At 38.3% G+C, this 25,982-nt stretch overlaps 1 protein-coding gene across 1 annotated transcript; it reads right to left on the reverse strand.

Annotated features, from left to right (window-relative positions):
• Positions 1-5,543: 5,543 nt before the first annotated feature.
• On the reverse strand, positions 5,544-24,720 carry LOC128241295 (interferon-induced protein 44-like). The gene is made up of 7 exons (XM_052958231.1): positions 24,640-24,720; positions 11,520-12,070; positions 10,410-10,504; positions 9,609-9,806; positions 8,589-8,732; positions 8,266-8,431; positions 5,544-6,071 (listed from the first exon to the last, which is right to left on the reverse strand). Exons 2-7 carry the CDS (start codon positions 12,067-12,069, stop codon positions 5,728-5,730), a joined length of 1,497 nt encoding a protein of 498 aa, XP_052814191.1. The 5' UTR covers position 12,070; positions 24,640-24,720; the 3' UTR covers positions 5,544-5,727.
• Positions 24,721-25,982: the final 1,262 nt, after the last annotated feature.

Below are 25,982 nucleotides of genomic sequence, written 5' to 3' on the forward strand. Positions count from 1 at the left end.
CAAATTACAACTGGAATTTAGACTGATTTCGATTTCAACCATAAATATCTTCAATATCAATAGCGGCTACTTAACAGAATATATCCCCGTTTCCAGGGAGAATGATAAGTACAAATTACAACTGGAATTTATACTGATTTCGATTTCAACCATAAATATCTCCAATGTCAATAGCGGCTACTTAACAGAATATGTCCCCGTTTCCAGGGCGGATACCTTCTTGTCAAGTTGTGCTCGTATCTTTCTGTGGTTTTGGTAATCGTAACACTCATTTGAATACAAAAAAGAGGAAATGGAATATATCTAGAAGTCAATACCTAACTCATGGAGGTTGACAAATTGCGCTCAAGATCTATTTCAATCAAATGTTCAAGGTAGTCAAGTCTAAGGACCATATAATTTTCTAAGTTTGAATGTAAATGAATTAGTAGAAAAATAATTCCGTTTGAATGTAGCGTAATATCCGCTAGGTGGCGGATAGAAGGTTTCGTGCACGAGGAATTAAGGGGAACTGTCATTCAGCTTTGGGCAGTCGACGTGTTAACTTCAAATACTTTTCTATCGATTGTACATGTACATGTAATGGCTAGTGACGAAATCCGGTCTGACCAGAATGCGCTCGAACAAGTGTGAGCTGAGCTGAAGCAACATAGGCAAAACTATTTATCTCTAAGAGACAAAGTTTGTGGAAATTCAGCGAGTGTTGCTAATGACGTAAAGAAATTTAAATCAGAAAAAGACATATCTTGGAAATATCAGGGCAATAAACTGCAGTTTGATTTCAATAGCGAAATTGACGATATCGCCAAGCAGTCACTCTGGGCGTCAGAGCATTTTAAGCCAGAATATTGTTAGGAGCAGCTCAAGGAACTTCTTGACAAATTGCATAAGCGCAACAAACTTATTCGCATCGCTGACTCTTCTTCCGGTGGCTGGGAAACAGTCCGGCATTATGAAAGTAATCCAGTAGCCAGTGACTCTGATGGTGAGGCAAACATTTACAAGGCGGAGAGCCGTGCTCTCAGAAGGAAAAAGTCTTCTTCACGCGGCAGGTCGTTGGGTCGTAGTTCGGACTACGTTCCTGATTTTACTGATAAGTCATGGGGAGCTCCTGCTTCCGTCGTCAGGCCGTCGGGACATCAGTCAGCAGGGGTCGGCTTTTTCGAGGCCCCTACGGAGCTTCATACGGGTCAGGATTCGCCGGTTCATCTTCCGGACCCACGGGACCCTGTTTTGCCTGTGGCGAATTCAGTCATATCCGCAGAAACTGTCCATACATTGCAAGAAACCCATCATCCGCCACAGTTACGTCCGGGGACCAGTCAGCAGTTCGAAAATGAATTTGAATTTACACACGAATATTTTGAATATGAACAAGGTCAAAAGAATATTATTGTTAGGGGCAAGTTAAGAAAGCATGTATAAGTTTGGCAAGATATTGGTTGTAACGATTTCATATTAGATATATTAGAGAATGGGTATAAAATTCCCTTCTATTCGAAACGTTTTCAGTCATTCATTAAGAATAACAAATCTGCTATTTTGGAGCCATATTTTGTATCTGAAGCGATTCAGGATCTTTTAGACAGAAATTTGATTGTATTGAAAGTGTGTTAGTGCACCTTATGTTGTTAATCCTCTGACGGTTTCTGTACACAATTCATGTAAAAAGAGATTAATACTTGATTTAAGAGTTGTCAATAAACATCTGTGGAAGCAGTCGGTTAAGTAAGAAGATGTCAAGGTGGCTCTTTCATTTTTGCGCAAAGGTTATTACATGATTAAATTTGATTTGACTAGCGCGTATCATTTTATAGAGATATTTAGGCCACACACACAGAATTTCTGGGTTTCTCTTGGACTGACAAAAATGGTGCAGAAATTTATCATAAGTTTTTAGTTCTTCCGTTTGGATTGTCAAGTGCATGTCACATGTTTTCCAAGGTAACACGCCCGTTAGTAAGCAAATGGATGGGGGGGGGGAGGGAGAAAAATTGGTGTCGATGTTTCTTGATGACGGATTTGGGTTTGTACCAAATGCTACGAAATGTTATTGGGTACCAGTTCAAGAATTAGAATATTTGGGCATCTTATTGAACTCAATGCTTGGGGTTTTGTATATTTCTGATCGCCGTTTAAATAAGGCAAAAGAAGTGATAGAAAATATGTTATGTTTTGTCAAGCAACATAGGAATGTCCACGTCAGAAAATTGCCAGTTTAGTTTGCCAGTTAATATCTTTGTCCATTGTCATTTGTCATGTTTCCCAAATCATGACCCGTAATCCGTCGACTGAAAGCATCGAGCAGTTGGAGTTTTGGCAAGCTAACCTGCATTTATACAATAGTAAGAATATGTTTGATTCACACAAATGCTCAAAGATCGTTTATTCAGATGCTAGGTCTACAGGTTATAGTGGGTACGAGGTATACTCGGTTAACGGTATTTCACATGGTATGTGGTCTGCGGATGAGTGTCAAAAATCCTCCACATGGTCAGAATTGGTTGCAGTGTATACTGCTTTCAATTTTGCACATTCTTGAAAACTAAAGGGTAAAATGGTTTACTGACAATCAGTCTGTTAGTTCCATAGGCATCAAAGGTTCTATGAAACCTGAGCTACAGGGTATTGCTTATGTGATTTTCAAGATATGTATGGAAAAGTCCATTAAACTTGAGATTGAGTGGGTTCCCAGATCTCAAAATGAGTTGGCTGATTATTATTCAAGAATTGTAGATTATGATGACTGGGGACTTTCGTTTCAAACACTGCATTTGTTACAGTTAAGATTTGGCAGGTAGATTGGTTCGCGTCTGAGCACAATGCGAAGTTAAAGACATTTTATTCCAGATGTTGGACACCATCATGTACTGGTATTGATGCGTTTACAGAAAACTGGGGTGGATCGTTTGGCTTGTTTATTCCATCCGTTTCTATTATCCTGAGAGTTTTAAATAAAATGATTGTTGACAAAGCGTCGGCTGTGATTGTTGTGCCATGCTGGAAGTTTGTTTGGTGGCCTCTCCAGGTTTTTTGCGTAGTTCGGTATTACTAAGCATTAGAACATGTGATATTATATTTTATGAAACACATATGTCATTGTTTATAGAAAGCAGTAAAACGGATAAATATAGAGATGGATCATGGGTTATCATAGCCCAAACTGGAACAAAATTGTGTCCTGTTGAAAATGTTATAAAGTTAGATTGGTGTGAGTTTAAGAATGATGATGTTGTATTATGCAATTTGAGTAAGATAAACATGGTTATAAACCAAGAAATAAAAATGTAAAAATGTTATATACTAATCTGCGTGATCTGTTTTTGGACGCTATTAAACCTCATGTGGGATAAATACAAAACACTTACAAATGTCCTTGGCTTCAATAGCATTGAACCTGTCGTATAAATGACATCCTTGCTTTTTATTTAATCGCATTTTATGGCATTTACATTAGTGATGAAACGATTATCGAGTACAATCCATAAATCGTCGCTGACAATGCTGCTATGTCGGCGACAATCCATAGTGGTTTTCCAAAATCAATGTCGCTAATGTTTCTCCCGGTAACTACGTATTTTTTGTTTTGTGGTAAAGTTGAGTAAATGTCAATTTTTCTTATACAAATGCGGTGAATATAAACACTTAAAAACTTACAAACTCTCCCAAAATGACAAATTGTTTTAATTGTTCATATGTTTCATAAAACCTTCTTCAATAATCTTACCTGCAAATCCCGGCTCGATGCATTCAGTTTTTGAAACCTTTTTGGTATCGTTTGTAATTAACTCATTTACTTTTTGTGAATGTTTTATGAAATTAAGATATTCTTATGAAATGTTCAATATAACAGGTTATTCAATGTTAAGCTGGTTCACAAATATTTAATATGCTTTTACATGGATAAAATGATAAAATACTTGCTGCGGCGTGCATCATTTTGCAATTGATGAGCAATTCTTAAGTATGGGTTGTGTTGTTATGTTTTTTCGTTCAGTTATTAAAGAAAAAAAGGTTATGAAAATTTACTAACTGTTGCAAAAAGCATGACTATTGTATCACAAGTACTGATTTCAGGTTAACCATTTAAATGATCATAATGATACTATGTATAAAGAATGTATTCTTTACTGTTATTAGGAACTTTCGATTATTGTCCGATAGTAAATCGAAATGCTTGGTTGCATTCGATTCGATTATCGATAGCAAATGGAGTCCGATTTTCAAACACTAATTTACAGGTTAACAATTATTATATTTCCAACACAATAAGGGTTGTCTTAGTGATAAATTGCTAGACCAGTCATAGAGTTACTAGTTTATACCAGACTAATCAGATCCGAGTGCCTATATGGGAAGCCACGAGAAGGTTCCCCTTTCGGTGATGGAACCCGAGATTTCATATCTATGATACCCAGATGCCATGAATCACCCCACACTTTAGAATAGAGTGTTCTGTTTAACTCACAAAGAATTTTGTCATGTTCAAATTCTAACAAAACGAAGGTTTCAGACTGGGAAGTGTAACATGGTCTCCCATAACTATTGCAACTCTTTTGTAAAACAATAACTTCAGAGAGTGTGTAGAGAGAATAAAGTGTGATGACGTTTAACGAGACAATTTTAAGTACTTGTACAACACAGTTAAATACAATTCAGATCCATTTGTCAAGCGAGAGAAGCGTGCACTAAAATTAAAAAATACAAGAAAAATGAATGATTTTATAAATAAAAAATATGCCTCTTATCAGTCTCATTAAGGTTTTGTTTAAGCAACTACGGAAAATGTTTTCCGGTAAGCGCACTCGCTCCTCACCAAGGCGTCCCAGGTCTAAATCCCGTTTGCGAGCTTGATTTGTAATCACCAAGACGGACAGGTGGGTTTTCTCCAGGAACTCCGATTTCCATCACAAGAAACAACACTATTGCGCAACATCGTGCCAACGAGAGTGCCCTAATTGTTGTCAAATAAGTACAGTTAACCAGCCAGTCCAGATCTTAACTTGCGGCTTCCGCAACGTGTTTAATGTTTATGCAGTGCGAACGTTCGTATAATTAATAAATGGCCTTAAACTAAGTGTGAAAAGTCTATTCATATACGTTTTTTAAGACCTTGCAATTTTTAGAAGGAACCGTCAAGAACCTCAATTCTTAAGGGTAAAATACACGAGTAAAACGCACAATTACTTGCAGTAACTTATAGTCAACCTTTCTTGCGTTTTTAAAAAAGTTTGATACCTTGTTTACATAAATAATAATAAAAAAATCGTATTTATATAACATGTTTTTACAATATAGGTGTAGGGTTAGATTTTAATAAATATGCATCTTTACTGTTTATCTACCGTATATATAATTCAGTACAAAAATCCGGATAATATCATATGCCAAAACTTTTAAACTGCATCTTAACTTTTCTGGCAGGCGTATCCAAACATCGGAATATCTTTGAGCATGATGAAAACCACAAACAAGATTCTATACAGACGTGTATGCTAGTTTTCTTAACAACAATGCTTTTGACTATTTGTAGGTCCAAATGATTCGACGTATTATTGGTACGGAGAATGAATGACTATTCATATGCAGTGTAAAAGTCATTGAAACCATGGCTCTGGCCATTCTCATAAACATTTCGCACCATACACCATTCAAACTGTAATATAATCATCCATCGGCAAACAGGTTTGTCTAAACACAAGCAACATAAACCTCATCGCTCGTATCTTATGCAGCAGTATCTGACTCCACGGTTTCCCCAGGGTGATCCCCGCCGTTTCCCCCCTCATCCCGCTCTGTGATACCATTTTCCTGTCCCTCTATGTAATCCTCCGCCAAATGGACCAATCGCTGCAGCGCGAGTAGCGAGAGAATAGTGACGTCATCGTCAACGCAAGCCTCGTTCTCGTAGTTTTTCACGGGCCAGACGTTGTTTCTCGGGACTCCAAATATTGACGACGCTTTGTTGACCTTTGTTTCAATTGCCTGGCTTTTAAATACACCAGAAAGGTCTTCGGCCGATGTTGGGAATGCGAGGTCAATTTTGGTCAGCAAAATTGCGAGAGGGATGCCTGTAAAAAGACACTTGTTTTATAACCGCATTGAATAGGATCAGGAAACAGACTGAAACCGAACCACATTGATATTATTATATTTCCAAGACTCCGGGAAACTAGAGTCACAACTAGCGCTGTTAACATGTCTTTTAGAGACCGGAAGACATATCAGTGCCATCATTGTCGGATTCGACGTCTAATGGTTTAGTAAGAAGATACTTGACTGTCAATTACGGGTAATAGGTTCGACCCTCGCATCAACAATAATTGTGTAACGCTAACCGTATATTGATTTTATACACTGGCGCACAGCGGGTTGGATTGTTTTCTCAAACAATGAATAAAGACTATTTGAATATATTGCCAAGAAAATATCGCTTTTATCTTTTATATCAGTTGATTGCAGATATCTGTACATACATTAATACTTCGAATGTTGTATAGTTATAAGGCAGAAATATATTAAACTATATTATTACGTATATACTCAGCAGCTTTAAAACGCTATAAACAGAATTGTCTGTATTTTAATTGACATGGTATATGCCGTATTTTTATGTTTTAATTCGGGGGGTCCAACGTGTTTTGTGTTTGCCGAAACAAGCAATAATTCAGCTTATACATTCAAGAACTTTTTCGTTAAGGCCTCTAGAAAAATAGCTAAAAAACTGAGAGAAGCACAAGAGTGTATCTTTATTGCGAAAAAAGTGATATCCTCCCAAAACACCCAAATCCCTTTGAACAACGCCATTTTATTCCGCATCACACATTTCCCTTACTTAAGATTCGGCAAACACAAAACACGTTGGACCCCCTGTAATCGATATCATGGTTTGTAAGGCCGATATTCTGGTACAAGATTAGCCTGTATTTGTATGATAAAAACCACCCTTAACGCACGAGCAGTGTTCTCGTGTTTTGCCCGTGGCTCGAACTTTTCGCAATAGCAAGTAGTATTATTGAACATATCCGACATAGATGCACATGCTTGAAAATCAACATCGTATTATTCCATAGTCGGATTTTATGATGCCACGTTTATAAGAACACCAACGTTCTGAAGCGTTAGGTATGTTGCGAGCCGTAAGTAGAATTACTGATGTCGCCAGAGTTTATATTTGCCATCCCGCAACAATACCCCGCTTAAGGGAGCCTTTTGAGGCGATTGGATCAACAAAAGATCGGCGCCCCACGTTCAGGACAGCCCCTGATCACGACGCAACAACAGGATGAAATATACGCCGGCTCCACCAAAGACATCCGTCGGGGGGCAGCCACTTAGCATCAGACAAACTTTCGGAGTCCGTGGGTTATTTGACTTTTTAACATCACTAAGCTCATGGTTTGTTAACAATTTCGATTGACTTTTAGACAATTGAGTTGAGATTTCTATTTCAGGCGACCAATTCATCCATGCACTGTAAGGCGTAGACTTAAGGACGTTGACCTACGATGCCGTCAGCTGGGCGACTCACATGGACACATGCTCATGTTAGATGGACGCGCAGACGATGGGGGCTGTTTTATTTTCGGACGAATCGAATTTAACGTTCTAAATTCTGACGGTTGCACTCGTGTTTATCGTGAAAAAGGAGAACGATATTTAGAACAATGTGTTAAACGAAGCAATCGTGGAGGTGGAGGAGTGTACAGGTGTGGGCAGGAATAACATAATTTGACAAAACCCAGCTTGTTGTTCTCAATGGTACTGTAAATGCCAGACGTTACATTGATAATGTTTTACGTCCTGTTGAACTGCCCATTCTGCAACTTAAGCATTCCATTTTGCAACATGACAATGCGCAAGCCCATACTGCTCGCTTGACAACTCAATTTCTAGCCCCCCATGCCGTTCAAACAATAAAAGTGGCCTTCTTTATCAGCAGACATGCCACCGACCGAGCATGCTTGAGGCGAGCTAGGAAGACGCGTTAACGCTCGACGATAAAGGCCAAGTAAATTTAACAATCTTTGTCAGGCTACAGTGCAAGATTGGAATAACGTTCCACAGGAGAAAATTGCTTATATTGTGCTTTCGATGAGGCGAATTTGCGTAGCATGTAGTGCGGCAAATGGAAGCTTCACAAAATATTAAATTGCGAATTTAGTATGTATAAGTACCGCTTATTGGAAAACGAATTCTCCTGATATCAATTTTCCAACAATTGCGTTTTTAAAGCTAGAGTTATATGGAGCCTCTATTTCTTACCTCTCTTAGTGACAAGGCGTGTGAATGTCTTCAGCCAATTAACAGTCTCAGTCTCCTTATCCGCGGATGTGTCAACCACCAGGGCCACACAGTGAACCTCTCGGCTACGTGGAGGCTTGTATACAAAACCCGGGCTTCGGGTCGTGAATTGCACGCACGGATTGAACTGGATGGAAGAAAAAAGCCTCGTTACCGGCTTCCTCACTTGCTCTTGGGTCGGAATTTCGCATCCGCGCCGATTTTCTTAAATTGCTTGCATGTTAAATATTTGTTTTATTTAAGTCAACAATAGAAGGTATTTTTAACACAAACAACCCACTAACTGTGTACTGCTCCGGAACATTGCCATCCAGAAGGAATCCCAGTTCCGTGATGTCGAGTCCAAGCCTCCGCTCCATCCCCGGGATGTCACACAGTCGGATGTTTGGATGACCGCCTGACCTTGTCCTTAGCCTGTAGGACTTGAACTGGGATTTGGAATACATGTACTACGGATGTATATGTGTAATGAATCTTTAATATACACCCGTGCATCATGTTTTGGTGAGCAAATTTTTACCAAGGAATATTTTTTCAGATATTTGTTGAAATCCCATGTGCTTGTTCCAGAAAAGTAATTTAATAATGTGAACATGTTTTTGCGTGAAATGTTTTGGATTATGTAAGTCATGTCGGCAACTGGAACCATTCATATTCTTTTTTCATAAAATATGTATCGATATATGAATTTAAAGCAAATCTGTTAAAATCTTCGATTGCAATTTTTGCAAAGCTCTTTTATTACCTGAGCGCTTTCTGCACACATCCGCAAGAATTTGGTATTGTGAAGAAATGGTTAAAAATTCAAACACATAAAGTTTGACTTCTTGAAAGTTTTGAATCTTTTTCCTTTAAATCATTTCGTGATGTGGTGATTCCATAACATTTTCAAGTATCACTAAAACAACTATTTAAAACAACAAAGATTTATATTTGCCTATAGCATTTAGAGCTACCTTAGGAGCGGGACACATGAATGTCACCTTGTTGGCCTTGTCGTAGATGAAGCCAATTGACCTCTAAGTGAGACCTTGACCTTTAAGATAAGGTCACAAATGCTATGCTTCCAATTTATTTGTACATTTCTGTGATGTTTATCTAAATTCTGAGTCAACTGAGTCACGAATACAACGCAAGGACACACGGACTAAAGAACAAACGGACAGTGCGACTAATATGGCTCCCGCCGAGAACACAAGATAAAACTATATTTTATCAATAAAAACTGTGTTCAAAGATATTTTGATTTCAAAAAGTAGTATTTCATTGTTATCATCACGTTTGAATAAAGTCCAAAAGCAAACCTGTGTGGTAATACTTTGCTCGCCGTTTCCAACTGGCGCTAGCTGCCGGAGCCGTCCGGAAAAAGCCGACTGGACGGTGTTAACGAAGCCGGACTTTCCCGAGCCTATAGGCCCTAACAATAGGATGCGAACATCGCCGGAATTCGATTCCACCGGGCATTGGTAGGACCCCAGCTCTTTACACAAAGACTCGGCGAGCTAGACATGCATAAAATGGGTTCAGTTAGGTTCAATTACAAATCACCATTACGTATATATGTAGATATAGATGTATTGTTCAATAACACAAATCTTTGACGTTTTTGTTGGATTTACATATAGTTGGATGTGTCTTATTTATCAAATCTACATCCTTCAAACGGAAAACACTCCGTCTCATGAAACCTAGATTATGACGAAACCAATATTCAATATTAGTCATTAAAGACAGTTGTTTTCTTTGTCTTCTCGTCAATCCACCCGAGACTCATTCACATGTCGCTGCATCCAATGTACAAAACAAACACAAGTAAGGGTTCAAATTTGAGCGCCGCGTAACAAATGACAAAGGGAAGAACTCTTATTTATTTTTTTAAAACCGAGGTTATGGCCCTTACTTTACACGTGTGAATTGAATCTGACAACATATCGTCCTTCCATTTCATTTGAATATTTTGTTAAAAGATTTTAGTAATAGCAAAAATTAAAGTAGATGTAACACGCCGACGACAGCACCAATGATATAACAATTGCCTGAGCAGTGTCTTCGAACACCAGAGGTGCTTTACTACTTTTGAAACTTATTATTGAACGGTCTATCACCTGCTGGTTCCAGTCCGGCGTTTTCCTCCAACACTTGGCGGTCTCAAGGCAGCCTGGCTCCGTCTGTGTCTCCACCGTCTTGAGTCTGACGCCGTCTTTGTAATTTAAGACATAGTTTGATACATAATGACTTATGCGCATTTATTGTACCTCACCATTACTCTGTGGTATATAATCAAGCTATAGTTTCTTTACTTTACCAAGTTCATATTTTATTTAATTACCTAAATATATTTACAGAGTAGAGCATAATAATAACTAGTCTGCTTCCCCAAAACCCACTGCTTTAGTTTTTAAGATGCACTCTAACTCCCAAATAAGGTTTACCACACACTTAATACAATTGTTTTAATATACCAAAAAGGATGAACACATGTTGAAAACAATGGTTCTTATGAAGGACACTGAGCTTAATTTGAAAGAAAGGCGCAGAAAACACGATATTTCTACCTTATGAGATGAAAGTAGATCACAATAATATTTTTAGCATTCACTAACCATTTAATATTTTTTGCGTTTTCAGCTCTTAATTACACGGTTACAATCTTGTTATCAGTAATTAATATTTTCCATAAATGCATTATTTAGTAAGTAGTCAAAGGGTTATTACTAAATATATATATTTGTTATACATGTGAATGTATTGAATTTGAATAACAGTGTCACTTTAAATCTATGTCAAAAACTTCTCTTTTGTACGTCTGAGTCCATCTCATCTTCTTGACTCCTAACACAGAAAAATGTTTGATATATATACCAAGATTGTTGAGCAAAATGTGACAACTGAACTAATCAAGCCCATACATTTGTCACAAACATGACAACTTATTCATAACTGAACATTTGTACACAATCAGCTGTCCGCCACATACGCATAAGCATAAGTGGGCAAGGCATATCAATCAAATATGCTTTATAATAATTAATAAGTATTAATAAGAAAACATGTATGACAAACATACATTTAATAAAATGCTAATTATTTCATAAAAGTAACGATAACGTTCTCGTAACATTACAATTGTAATCGGAATTTTCCCCGAAAAACATATTATTAAACTATGCCGCATTATTTATAACAAATCTATAGCTTCTGATAGTTCACTTTACCTGTAACTTTGTACACTTCCAACTCGGTGACGTCCATCGTGCCGTTATTGATATCCGCTGATTGAAGGCCAGGAGCGTCGAAGTTTGTGCCAAATCTACCCATGTTGCCATTAAGTTTGAAAACTCCATTTTCATTTGGTATTGGCTGACTGTGAAACGTGTTTAGATCGCCTCCGTAACCAAATACAGGCCCATAAGTTGGACTCGAGAACACAGTTTTACAGCCAAGTTTTGCAGGAAACTTATTACATTTCCTTGATCCTATCAACTTCAGATGAAAGAGAAACGCGGCGTTGTCCAAGGACCAGATATCTGAGCCTTCCCAGCCAACACTTGCAAACCCTCCATAGACGGACCGTTGTGGGTTATAGAGCACGGTGACCGTAGGTCCCTGGTTGTCGCACCTCTGGTGAAATGTAGCCGTGTCGCAACTGTCCTTTGTGATGTTGTACAGTAGGTGGAACACTTTCGGGCCGTCGCCAATCCATGTCTCCAGCTGATCTCGATTGGCCTGTGTCAAGCGGCCGCTTGACATGGTCGATTTTAACATGCTGGTGATTGTTTATAGAAAAAAACAAGTTAATGAATTATTGCAACGAACGATTTATGATTATCTTCGTTTTTTGCACACTCACACGGTAGCTTTTGTCGGTTTCTGGTTAGTGATTGTTTTCCAAATTATAGAGACTATGTCCTTCGAGTTTACTTATGTTAAGTTGTTTATGCAGGGTATTGCAATATATCATATGATGCCGCCTATACCGGGTATGTCATATACTGCCACCTATGTATGTTATGTCATATACTGCCACCTATGTATGGTATGTCTTATACTGCCGTCTATGCAGAGTATGTTATATATGGCCGCCTATGTATGGTATGTAATATACTGCCGCTTATGTATGGTATGTCATATACTGCCGCCTATGTAGAGTATGACATATACTGCCGCCTATGCAGAGTATGTCATATATTACCGCATATGTATGGTATGTCATGTACTGCCGCCTATGCAGAGTATGTCATATACTATCACCTATGTATGGTATATAATATACTGCCGCCTATGAAGAGTATGTCATATACTGCCGCCTATGTAGAGTATGTCATATACTGCCGCCTATGCAGAGTATGTCATATATTACATCAAAAGTATGGTATGTCATGTACTGCCGCTTATGCATAGTATGTCATATACTATCACCTATGTATGGTATACCATATACTGCCGCCTATGAAGAGTATGTCATATACTGCCGCCTATATAGAGTATGTCATATACTCCCACCTATGTATGGTATTTCATATACTGCCGCCTATGCAGAGTATGTCATATACTGCCACCTATGCAGAGTATGTCATATACTGCCGCCTATGCAGGGTATTGCATATACTGCGTCCTATGCAGAGTATGTCATATACTGCCGCCTATGCAGGGTATTGCATATACGGCAGCCTATTCGGGGCATTGCATATACTGCCGCCTATGCAGGGTATGTCATATACTGCCGCCTATGTAGGGTATGTCATATACTGCCAACTATGCAGGGTATGTCATATACTGCCGCCTATGTAGGGTATGTCATATACTGCCCCCTATGTAGGGTATGTCATATACTGCCGCCTATGTAGGGTATGTCATATACTGCCACCTATGCAGGGTATGTCATATACTGCCGCCTATGCAGGGTATGTCATATACTGCCGCCTATGTAGGGTATGTCATATACTGCCCCCTATGTAGGGTATGTCATATACTGCCGCCTATGTAGGGTATGTCATATACTGCCCCTATGTAGGGTATGTCATATACTGCCGTCTATGTAGGGTATGTCATATACTACCTCCCATGCGGGGTATGTCATATATTACCGCTTGTTTAGGGTATGTCATTTACTGCCACCTATGTAGAATATATCATTTGCTGCAGCCTATACAGAGTATGTCATATACTGCCACCTATGTATGGTGTGTCATATGCTGCCACCTATGTATGGTATGTCATATACTGCCGCTTATGAAGAGTATGTCATATACTGCCGCCTATGCAGAGTATGTCATATATTACCGCCTATGTATGGTATGTCATATACTGCCGCCTATGTAGAATATATAATTTGCTGCAGCCTATACAGAGTATGTCATAAACTGCCGCCTATGTAGAATATATCATTTGCTGCAGCCTATACAGAGTATGTCATATACTGCCACCAATGTATGGTGTGTCATATACTGCCACCTATGTATGGTATGTAATATACTTCCGTCTATGTATGGTATGTCATATACTGCCGCTTATGAAGAGTATGTCATATACTGCCGCCTATGCAGAGTATGTCATATATTACCGCCTATGTATGGTATGTCATTTAATGCCACCTATGTAGAATATATCATTTGCTGCAGCCTATACAGAGTATGTCATATACTGCCACCTATGTATGGTATGTCATATACTGCCACCTATGTATGGTATGTAATATACTTCCGCCTATGTATGGTATGTCATATACTGCCGCTTATGAAGAGTATGTCATATACTGCCGCCTATGCAGAGTATGTCATATATTACCGCCTATGTATGGTATGTCATATACTGCCGCCTATGCAGAGTATGTCATATATTACCGCCTATGTATGGTGTGTCATATACTGCCACCTATGTATGGTATGTCATATGCTGCCGCCTATGCAGAGCATGTCATATATTACCGCCTATGTATGGTATGTAATATATTTCCGCCTATGTATGGTATGTCATATACTGCCGCTTATGAAGAGTATGTCATATACTGCCGCCTATGCAGAGTATGTCATATATTACCGCCTATGTATGGTATGTCATATACTGCCGCCTATGCAGAGTATGTTATAAATTACCGCCTATGTATGGTATGTAATATACTTCCGCCTATGTATGGTATGTCATATACTGCCGCTTATGAAGAGTATGTCATATACTGCCGCCTATGCAGAGTATGTCATATATTACCGCCGATGTATGGTATGTCATGTACTGCCGCCTATGCAGAGTATGTCATATACTGCCGCCTATGTAGAGTATGTCATATACTGCCGTCCATGTAGGGCATGTTATATACTACCTCCCATGCGGGGTATGTCATATATTACCGCTTGTTTAGGGTATGTCATTTACTGCCACCTATGTAGAATATATCATATGCTGCCGCCTATACAGAGTATGTCATATACTGCCACCTATGTATGGTGTGTCATATACTGCCACCTATGTATGGTATGTCATATACTGCCACCTATGTATGGTATGGCATATACTGCCACCTATGTATGGTATGTCATATACTGCCGCCTATGCAGAGTATGTCATATATTACCGCCTATGTATGGTATGTCATATACTTCCGCCTATGTATGTTATGTCATATACTGCCGCTTATGAAGAGTATGTCATATACTGCCGCCTATGCAGAGTATGTCATATATTACCGCCTATGTAAGTTATGTCATGTACAGCCGCCTATGCAGAGTATGTCATATACTGCCGCCTATGTAGAGTATGTCATATACTGCCGCCTATGTAGGGCATTGCATATACTGTCGCCTATGTAGGGTATTGCATGTGTGGTATATCATATCCGCCGCCTAGGCAGAGTATGTCAAATACTGCCGACTATGAAGAGTATGTCATATACTGCCGCCTATGTAGGGTATTGCATATACTGTCGCCTATTCAGGGTATTGCATATACTGCCGCCTATGCAGGGTATTGCATATACTGCCGCCTAAGCAGGGTATGTCACATACTGCCACCTATGCAGGGTATGTCATATACTGCCGCCTATGTAGGGTATGTCATATACTGCCGCCTTTGTATGGTATGTCATATACTGCTGCTGATGTAGGGTATGTCATATACTGTCGCCTATGTAGGGTATGTCATATACTGCCGCCTATGTAGGGTATGTCATATACTGCTGCTGATGTAGGGTATATCATATACTGCCGCCTATATAGGGTATGTCATATACTGCCACCTATGTAGGGTATGTCATATACTGCCGCCTATGTAGGGTATGTCATATACTGCTGCTGATGTAGGGTATATCATATAATGCCGCCTATATAGGGTATGTCATATACTGCCACCTATGTAGGGTATGTCATATACTGCCGCCTATGTAGGGTATGTCATATACTGCTGCTGATGTAGGGTATGTCATATACTGCCGCCTATGTAGGGTATGTCATATACTGCCACCTATGTAGGGTATGTCATATACTGCTGCTGATGTAGGGTATGTCATATACTGCCGCCTATATAGGGTATGTCATATACTGCCGCCTATGTATGGAATGTCATATACTGCTGCTGATGTAGGGTATGTCATATACTGCTGCTGATGTAGGGTATGTCATATACTGCCGCCTATGTAGGGTATGTCATATACTGCTGCTGATGTAGGGTATGTCATATACTGCCGCCTATGTAGGGTATGTCATATACTGCCGCCTATGTAGGGTATGTCATATACTGCCGCCTATGTAGGGTATGTCATATACTGCTGCTGATGTAGGGTATGTCATATACTGCTGCTGATGTAGGGTATGTCATATACTGCCGCCTATGTAGGGTATGTCATATACTGCTGCTGATGTAGGGTATATCATATAATGCCGCCTATATAGGGTATGTCATATACTGCTGCTGATGTAGGGTATGTCATATACTGCCACCTATGTAGGGTATGTCATATACTGCCACCTATGTAGGGTATGTCATATACTGCTGCTGATGTAGGGTATGTCATATACTGCCGCCTATATAGGGTATGTCATATACTGCCGCCTATGTAGGGTATGTCATATACTGCTGCTGATGTAGGGTATGTCATATACTGCCGCCTATGTAGGGTATGTCATATACTGCCGCCTATGTAGGGTATGTCATATACTGCTGCTGATGTAGGGTATGTCATATACTGCTGCTGATGTAGGGTATGTCATATACTGCCGCCTATGTAGGGTATGTCATATACTGCTGCTGATGTAGGGTATGTCATATACTGCCACCTATGTAGGGTATGTCATATACTGCTGCTGATGTAGGGTATGTCATATACTGCCGCCTATATAGGGTATGTCATATACTGCCACCTATGTAGGGTATGTCATATACTGCTGCTGATGTAGGGTATGTCATATACTGCCGCCTATATAGGGTATGTCATATACTGCCGCCTATGTATGGTATGTCATATACTGCTGCTGATGTAGGGTATGTCATATACTGCTGCTGATGTAGGGTATGTCATATACTGCCGCCTATGTAGGGTATGTCATATACTGCTGCTGATGTAGGGTATGTCATATACTGCCGCCTATGTAGGGTATGTCATATACTGCCGCCTATGTAGGGTATGTCATATACTGCCGCCTATGTAGGGTATGTCATATACTGCTGCTGATGTAGGGTATGTCATATACTGCCGCCTATATAGGGTATGTCATATACTGCCGCCTATGTAGGGTATGTCATATACTGCTGCTGATGTAGGGTATGTCATATACTGCCGCCTATGTATGGTATGTCATATACTGCTGCTGATGTAGGGTATGTCATATACTGCTGCTGATGTAGGGTATGTCATATACTGCCGCCTATGTAGGGTATGTCATATACTGCTGCTGATGTAGGGTATGTCATATACTGCTGCTGATGTAGGGTATGTCATATACTGCCGCCTATGTAGGGTATGTCATATACTGCTGCTGATGTAGGGTATATCATATAATGCCGCCTATATAGGGTATGACATATACTGCCACCTATGTAGGGTATGTCATATACTGCTGCTGATGTAGGGTATGTCATATACTGCCGCCTATATAGGGTATGTCATATACTGCCACCTATGTAGGGTATGTCATATACTGCTGCTGATGTAGGGTATGTCATATACTGCCGCCTATATAGGGTATGTCATATACTGCCGCCTATGTATGGTATGTCATATACTGCTGCTGATGTAGGGTATGTCATATACTGCTGCTGATGTAGGGTATGTCATATACTGCCGCCTATGTAGGGTATGTCATATACTGCTGCTGATGTAGGGTATGTCATATACTGCCGCCTATGTAGGGTATGTCATATACTGCCGCCTATGTAGGGTATGTCATATACTGCTGCTGATGTAGGGTATGTCATATACTGCCGCCTATGTAGGGTATGTCATATACTGCCGCCTATGTATGGTATGTCATATACTGCTGCTGATGTAGGGTATGTCATATACTGCTGCTGATGTAGGGTATGTCATATACTGCCGCCTATGTAGGGTATGTCATATACTGCTGCTGATGTAGGGTATGTCATATACTGCCGCCTATGTAGGGTATGTCATATACTGCCGCCTATGTAGGGTATGTCATATACTGCCGCCTATGTAGGGTATGTCATATACTGCTGCTGATGTAGGGTATGTCATATACTGCTGCTGATGTAGGGTATGTCATATACTGCCGCCTATGTAGGGTATGTCATATACTGCTGCTGATGTAGGGTATGTCATATACTGCCGCCTATGTAGGGTATGTCATATACTGCCGCCTATGTAGGGTATGTCATATACTGCCGCCTATGTAGGGTATGTCATATACTGCCGCCTATGTAGGGTATGTCATATACTGCTGCTGATGTAGGGTATGTCATATACTGCCGCCTATATAGGGTATGTCATATACTGCCACCTATGTAGGATATGTCATATACTACCTCCCATGCGGGGTATGTCATATTTTACCGCCTGTTTAGGGTATGTCATTTACTGCCACCTATGTAGAATATATAATATGCTTCCGCCTATACAGGGTATGTCATATACTGCCACCTATTTATGGTATGTCATATACTGCCACCTTGGTATGGTATGGCATATACTGCCGCCTATGCAGAGTTTGTCATATACTGCCGCCTATGCAGAGTATGTCATATACTGCCGCCTATGTAGAGTATGTCATTTACTGCCGCCTATGAAGAGTATGTAATATACTGCCGCCTATGCAGAGTACGTCATATATTACCGCCTATGTATGGTATGTCATATACTGCCGCCTATGCAGAGTATGTCATATACTGTTGCCTATGTAGAGTATGTCATATACTGCCGCCTATGTAGAGTATGTCATATACTGCCGCCTATGCAGGGTATGTCATATACTGCCGCCTATGTAGAGTATGTCATATATTACCGCCTATGTATGGTATGTCATATACTGCCGCCTATGCAGAGTATGTCATATACTGCCGCCTATGTAGAGTATGTCATATATTACCGCCTATGTATGGTATGTCATATACTGCTGCCTATGCAGAGTATGTCATATACTGCCGCCTATGTAGAGTATGTCATATATTACCGCCTATGTATAGGCTAATGATCTGCCCTATGATATAGAGACCTGAATTAGGGTCGTGTTTTCTAAGGAGCAGTGCGACAAGAAAGTATTATTTAAAAACCTTATCAAACATCATAGTTCAATCACAGGAATTTAACTCAGTGTTTGGTCTTATATGATAGTTTTAGTTTTATTAACAAATACAATAGACAATATGTCCATGAGTATACATTTACAAATAGAGAATTATATGCATGTAAGTAATCAAATGGTCAAATAAATCACCAATGATCATATAAATAAATATTCATGTTTCATGTCATAATAGAGACACAATATAGCATTATGTACATGTATATGACAGCGAGAGATCATTGTGTACATGAAAAACACATATTATTCATAGTAATAATGGTATTGGTTTCTAACATTAAATGCCTTATGTATATACATAGCTAAATTTCTATTCACTTTAACATTGTCCGATTGCATTAACTCAACAAACTTTGGTACATTTGGTCTAGTCCAATAATATTTACTAATATAAGTTTTTCTTAAATCACTATACAATGAGCATTCTAAAATAAAATGAAATTCATCTTCTAATACATAACAACACAAACATTTTCTATCAATATATGGTATTGGGTCAGGTTTGTGCCATCTGCCTGACTCTATTGACAGTCTATGTGAAGAAACTCTCAATCTACACATGTCTTTTCTAAATTTGTACATATTAACATTTGTCAGATAAGGTTGTAACATAAAATTACTAAACATTGTATACGATCTTGCACGAGATGAGTTATTTAATTCTGACATCCAATTCTGAATAAACATATCATTTAGTCTTGTTTTTAACAATGATATAAACATATTTTCATCACCAACTCCTTGGTTTAACCATACATAATGAAAGCCTAGAGATTGCAATAAAGAACACACATCATTTGCCCAAGATTTACAATTAGGTCTTGTTTCAATATAACTACACATATGAGAATACATACCTTTAACATATTTATGAGCATCTAATTTTATAACTTTCAACCAATATCTTATAACATTAACAACTCTCCTAGTGTACAATGTAGTTCTACCAAGTTCGCCATATATAAAGTTATTCTGAGTTTGAATTTTAACACCTAATAATCTTTTGCAGAAATTTAAATGTACTCTTTCTAAAACAATAGAATCCTTTAATCCCCATACTTCTGATCCATAATTTAAAATTGGTAAGATTAATTTATCAAACAAATCTAACTTATTACTAATAGACATATATGGAAATTTAGCTAAATATGAGTTTAACTTGAAAATAGCCTTGGATGCCTGTCCTGCTAAAGTATCAAAGGTGGTAGTGAAGGAACCACCACAGGTAAAAATAATACCTAAATATGTAAAATGTTTAACTATTTCTAAATTGACCCCCTTATAAGAAAAAACAATATTTTTCCTTAACCTGCCTCCCTTTTTAAAAATCATAACTTTAGTCTTGGTAGAATTAACACTTAATTTCCATCTATCACAATACTGCTCTAGTAACAACAAACCCTTTTTTAACTGGTCTTCAGAGTCAGCCATAATAACAATATCATCTGCATATAATAACAGAAACAGTTTCAGCATACCTATATCAATACCATCAAAACCATTTAACATGTAATACTCTTCAATATCATTTAAATACATAGAAAATAAGAATGGAGATAAGCTTTCTCCTTGTCTAACACCAAGCATACATGTAAAGTCATCTTTACTAATAGTATTATGCATTTTAATTCTAGACTTAACAGTGGCATACATAGATTTAATAACATTAAACATATTTCCTCTAATTCCTAACTTCAAAAGTTTATACCAAATGACATCTCTCACTAAAAAATCAAAGGCCTTAGTAAAGTCTACAAAAACTGCATAAAGTCTCTTATTATTTTCTAACAAATAATTTATAACACCATGTAGTACAAAAATATTATCAACTGTGCCCATATTTTTTCTGAAACCAGCCTGTGCCTCAATACATACATGATATTTTTCAGCCCAACAATTTAATCTATTATTTATTACTTTAGTAAACAATTTACCAAATGTACTTAATAATGTAATACCTCTATAATTATTTGTATCATTCTTATCACCCTTCTTATGCAAAGGTACAATAAACCCTTCAGACCAAGCCTCTGGAAAATATCCACAACTCAACAACTTATTAAACAAAGTACATACAACAATAAAGAAATTATTACTATTAATACCATGTTTAAAAAACTCATTTAACAGATAATCAGGCCCAGCAGCTTTACCATTATTTAACTGGTTACATGCCTTAACAATATCCTCATGTGAAAATGGGACATTCAATTCTTCAAACATAATATTCAATTCTTCATTCATATATCTATCATGAAAATACAAAATATCTTCATCAGGTTGATAAAATGTTGAATCTGGGTCATTAATAGCCTTAAAATATTGTAGAAAATCTGCATTTGACAAATTACCACATTCTTCCTTAACAACTGACCCTTTTAACATTTTCCAATACATCTTAGCATTTGATAATCTAACACTTTCTAATTTCTTAGTCTGCATTTTATCATACATACATTTCTTTTTTCTCACAGTACTCTTATACAAGCTTCTGGATTCTACCATATTCTTTCTATTTACATCACATGGATAATTTCTATACATGTTTAAATTTTTATAATAACAGTGTTTTAAATTTTTACAACCATCATCAAAATATAAGCCATCATTTGCTCTACATACATGTGCAACATTATTATCACAATATTTTTTAAACAAAGGTGAACATATATCTTCTATAATATTACAGAATGATTTCAAATTGGAATCAATATCATCTTTACTATGTGAATTTTCAATGTCATCACACAGTGTTTCAAGCATATGTGTAGTCTCTTCATTATTTAATGTGTTAACATAATCATTCTTTTTGTCATCACTCCACATGTATTTATATGATATATTATCAACTGTATCATCAATTTTCACATCTTCATTACAAAGACTATTATTACCACAAATTTGTGAACATCCCAAGCTAAAACTAACAACACAATGATCAGACAGAATGTTTGGATCTAACACATTAAAACTCTTTACACAACAGAACATCTTTTTTGAGCATAAAACTAAGTCAATAGTACTGCATCCTGCTGCATTAACCAAAGTATATTTTCCTATATTGGCATCTAATCCAATCCTACCATTTAAAATTCTCAAACCTGACATTTTACAGAAATCTAACATCATATTCCCATATTCATTTACAGTTTTATCTAAATTGCTTCTATGCATATATTCATCTTGTACATAGTCATCTGGGAAAATATCTTCCAAACAAGTATGAATATTATCATTTAAGACAAAATCTGGCCTTTCTCCAACTCTAGCATTAAAGTCTCCACAAACAAAATATTCACAAGTATTTTCATATATAATATTAAAATCTAAAATATCATCCAAAATCAACTCAAACACTGAATTATCAGTTAAATATTCTCTGCAACTACCCTTAGGAATATTATAAGTCAGACACAATAATACATCATTATCTGTATTTAGTAACTGTCTATCTAATTTAATCCACTGAATACAGTCACTAGTATTTTTGACAAACTGAACATATTTTGATAATTTATTATGTACATAAATCATGACACCTCCACTACTTCTCTTTGAATGTTTAACCTTATCCTTTCTATTTAGAATATAGGTAGAAAAATTAGCTACATCATAATTAAATAAATCATTTGACCAAGTTTCAGTAAATAAAAGTATGTCATATGTTTTAAACAATGATTTCATTTCAGAACTGTCAAGTTTATTGTATTGTTTACCTACAAGACCTTGTACATTTAGTAAACACACTTTGACCTCGGTCATGACCCCATCGCTGTCCTACTTCTGCGTTCCTGGTCTCTGGTTGGCTGCTTCTTTTCGCCCACCTGTCACCTTGTCTTGTTTCTGATTCCCCGCGCCTCTACGCACTATAGTCTCTTTCTGGGATTCCCCGATCGGTTTCTCGCTCCCCACGCTATTTTTAACACTAACACTATGTTTATTTTTACCGCTCGACACGGTCACAGCTGGTTTCCCAATGTGGGGTTTCACGCTCCTAGTTGAAGACGCCCGTGTTTCGTGTGTTGTGATTTTCTTCGCCCCGGAATTACTTTTAAATACTTGTGTTGGGGACTTAACATGTTGTGTCTGATTGTTCATGGATGTATTTGGATACGACGTAGCCTTTGCTGCCACAGGTAAGTCATCGCTTATCACATGTTCATTGCTCGAAGTACATGTTGACCCAGTTTCAGGACGAATGTTTACATATACATCCGAGGGGGCGTGTCTCTCAGGGGTGTCCTCTTTGTTGATACTCGGTTCGTCCACGAAAACGCTAGTTTCTGCTCCCTCTACGACCGTCTCGTTGGAATATACCCGTTGCCTAGTTACATTAGCATTTTCTACGATGTTTTGCGACTGATCGATGTACATTTGTATGCGATTAGTGCCTAGTACTCCAAACCAGTCCGGAAATTCGTCCCTCACACATACTCCGTCAATGAACAATCTCGCTGGGTATCGTATTTGTACGTTTCTGCGATTCACTCTAGCTTCAACCGCTTGCTCCGATTTGTAAAGTGCTGATCGTGCATTGGCTATTTCCTTTGGGTACTGCCTGTCAATGCCGAAATTACTTTGTTTCAGTAAGTAGGCTTTTCGCATGATGATTTCGGTATCCTCATAGTCTCTAAATCGCGCTATCAACGGTCGTTTCAGATCATCATTAGCCCCGTTTCTCTTCCCCCTGCCTAATCTATGTGCCCTGTCAATACAGAAATCGTCCTCATCTAACCCTAGCTCACTCTCTAAAAAACGAAGCAGGGTGCGCTTGTCATCGTGCTTATATGACAGTTTTTCGGTTATGCCATAGAAAATGAGATTATTCCTCATGTTTCTAGCTTCATTGTCTATTGATCTGTAACTAAGGGCCTTTGTAAATGTTAGTTGCTTATTAAACTGCTGTTCTAGTTCTACAATCCGTACCTCAAGATCACTACAGTATTTGTATATGTTTTGTACATCATCCCTACATGCATGTTGCTCGTCTTCTACGTCGCTGATCTTCTCAAAGTTCTTATTTACTTGATCAAATATACTGTTTAGCTTCTCGTCAGTAGACAAATTAGCAAACCTTTCACTACTGCTACTACTTCCCTTCTTTCTTTTCTTTCCCTTTGTCACCTGTGTGAATTTCCCGCCATCTCCGCCATTGTTCAAACTTGAAAAACGATTCATCACTGGTATTTCCTCGTCTATTTCGATCCCTTCCTCCTCATCCCCACTCAAAACGTTACCATCACTGTCACCACTAACACAATTAGCCATTTTCTATGTAAAACAATCCTGTTTAAATTAAATATTTATATTTTTCACTGTCCACTATTGTTTACACGTCTTGACCACTTGACCACTCAACCGTATGATATATTCAGTCATTATATGACCAAAAACTGACAAAAAAAACAACAATTTTGGAGTTTAATAAAACGATTAAAATTCTGAAGATGAACACAAACGGATCCCATCTTATACAGTAGGAAAACGAAAGTTGATGATGCTTGTTCATCAAATGGTATTTAGATCTCCCTAGACAGTACAAAGACGTCATAGATTACATCGAAACATCAAAGGAATGTTCACTTACTTTGAAATGCTCGCTCGTAAAAAAAACACTAAAATAAATTTAAGTTTTACTTCCCACTTATTTCATTTGTAAACAAATAAGTTTTGCCTCCCTTTGCAAGTGAATAATTATCTCCCTTTCCGAGGCATGATAGGTACAAATTACAACTGGAATTTAGACTGATTTCGATTTCAACCATAAATATCTTCAATATCAATAGCGACTACTTAACAGAATATATCCCCGTTTCCAGGGCGGATACCGTCTTGTCAAGTTGTGCTCGTATCTTTCTGTGGTTTTGGTCATCGTAACACTCCTTTGAATACAAAAAAGAGGAAATCGAATATATCTAGAAGTCAATACCTAACTCATGGAGGTTGACAAATTGCGCTCAAGATCTATTTTAATCAATGTTCAAGGTAGTCAAGTCCAAGGACCATATAATTTTCTAAGTTTGGAAATGTAAATGAATAAGTAGAAAAATAATTTCCGTTTGAATGTAGCGTAATATCCGCTAGGTGGCGGATAGAAGGTTTCGTGCACGAGGAATTAAGTGGAACTGTCATTCAGCTTTGGGCAGTCGACGTGTTAACTTCAAATTCTTTTCTATCGATTGTACATGTACCTGTAATGGTTAGTGACGAAATCCGGTCTGACCAGAATGCGCTCGAACAAGTGTGAGCTGAGCTGAAGCAACAGAGGCAAAACTTTTTATCTCTAAGAGACAAAGTTCGTGGAAATTTAGCGAGTGTTGCTAATGACGTAAAGAAAGAAATTAAAATCAGGAAATGACATATCTTGCAAATATCAGGGCAATAAACTGCAGTTTGATTTCAATAGCGAAATTGAAGATATCGCCAAGCAGTCACTCTGGGCGTCAGAGCATTTTAAGCCAGAATATTGTTAGGAGCAGCTAAAGGAACTTCTTGACAAATTGCATAAGCGCAACAAACTTATTCGCATCGCTGACTCTTCTTCCGGTGGCTGGGAAACAGTCCGGCAATATGAAAGTAATCCAGTAGCCAGTGACTCTGATGGTGAGGCAAACATTTACAAGGCGGAGAGCAGTGCTCTCAGAAGGAAAAAGTCTTCTTCACGCGGCGGGTCGTTGGGTCGTAGTTCGGACTACGTTCCTGATTTTACTGATAAGTCATGGGGAGCTCCTGCTTCCGTCGTCAGGCCGTCGGGACATCAGTCAGTCAGCAGGGGTCGGCTTTTTCGAGGCCCCTACGGAGCTTCATACGGATCAGGATTCGCCGGTTCATCTTCCGGACCCACGGGACCCTGTTTTGCCTGTGGCGAATTCAGTCATTTCCGCAGAAATTGTCCATACACTGCAAGAACCCCATCATCCGCCACAGTTA

Source organism: Mya arenaria, chromosome 7 (genome assembly GCF_026914265.1).
Source record: "Mya arenaria isolate MELC-2E11 chromosome 7, ASM2691426v1".
NCBI lineage: Eukaryota > Metazoa > Mollusca > Bivalvia > Myida > Myidae > Mya > Mya arenaria.

Coding starts and splice junctions, on each gene's coding strand:
- LOC128241295 (XM_052958231.1), bottom strand. CDS start 12,069: ATGTTAAAATCGACCATGTCAAGCGGCCGCTTGACACAGGCCAATCGA. Junction 8,733..9,608: donor AGCAAAGTATTACCACACAG/GTTTGCTTTTGG, acceptor TCCAAATCCCAG/TTCAAGTCCTACAGGCTAAG. Junction 8,432..8,588: donor ATGTTCCGGAGCAGTACACA/GTTAGTGGGTTG, acceptor TCTTCCATCCAG/TTCAATCCGTGCGTGCAATT.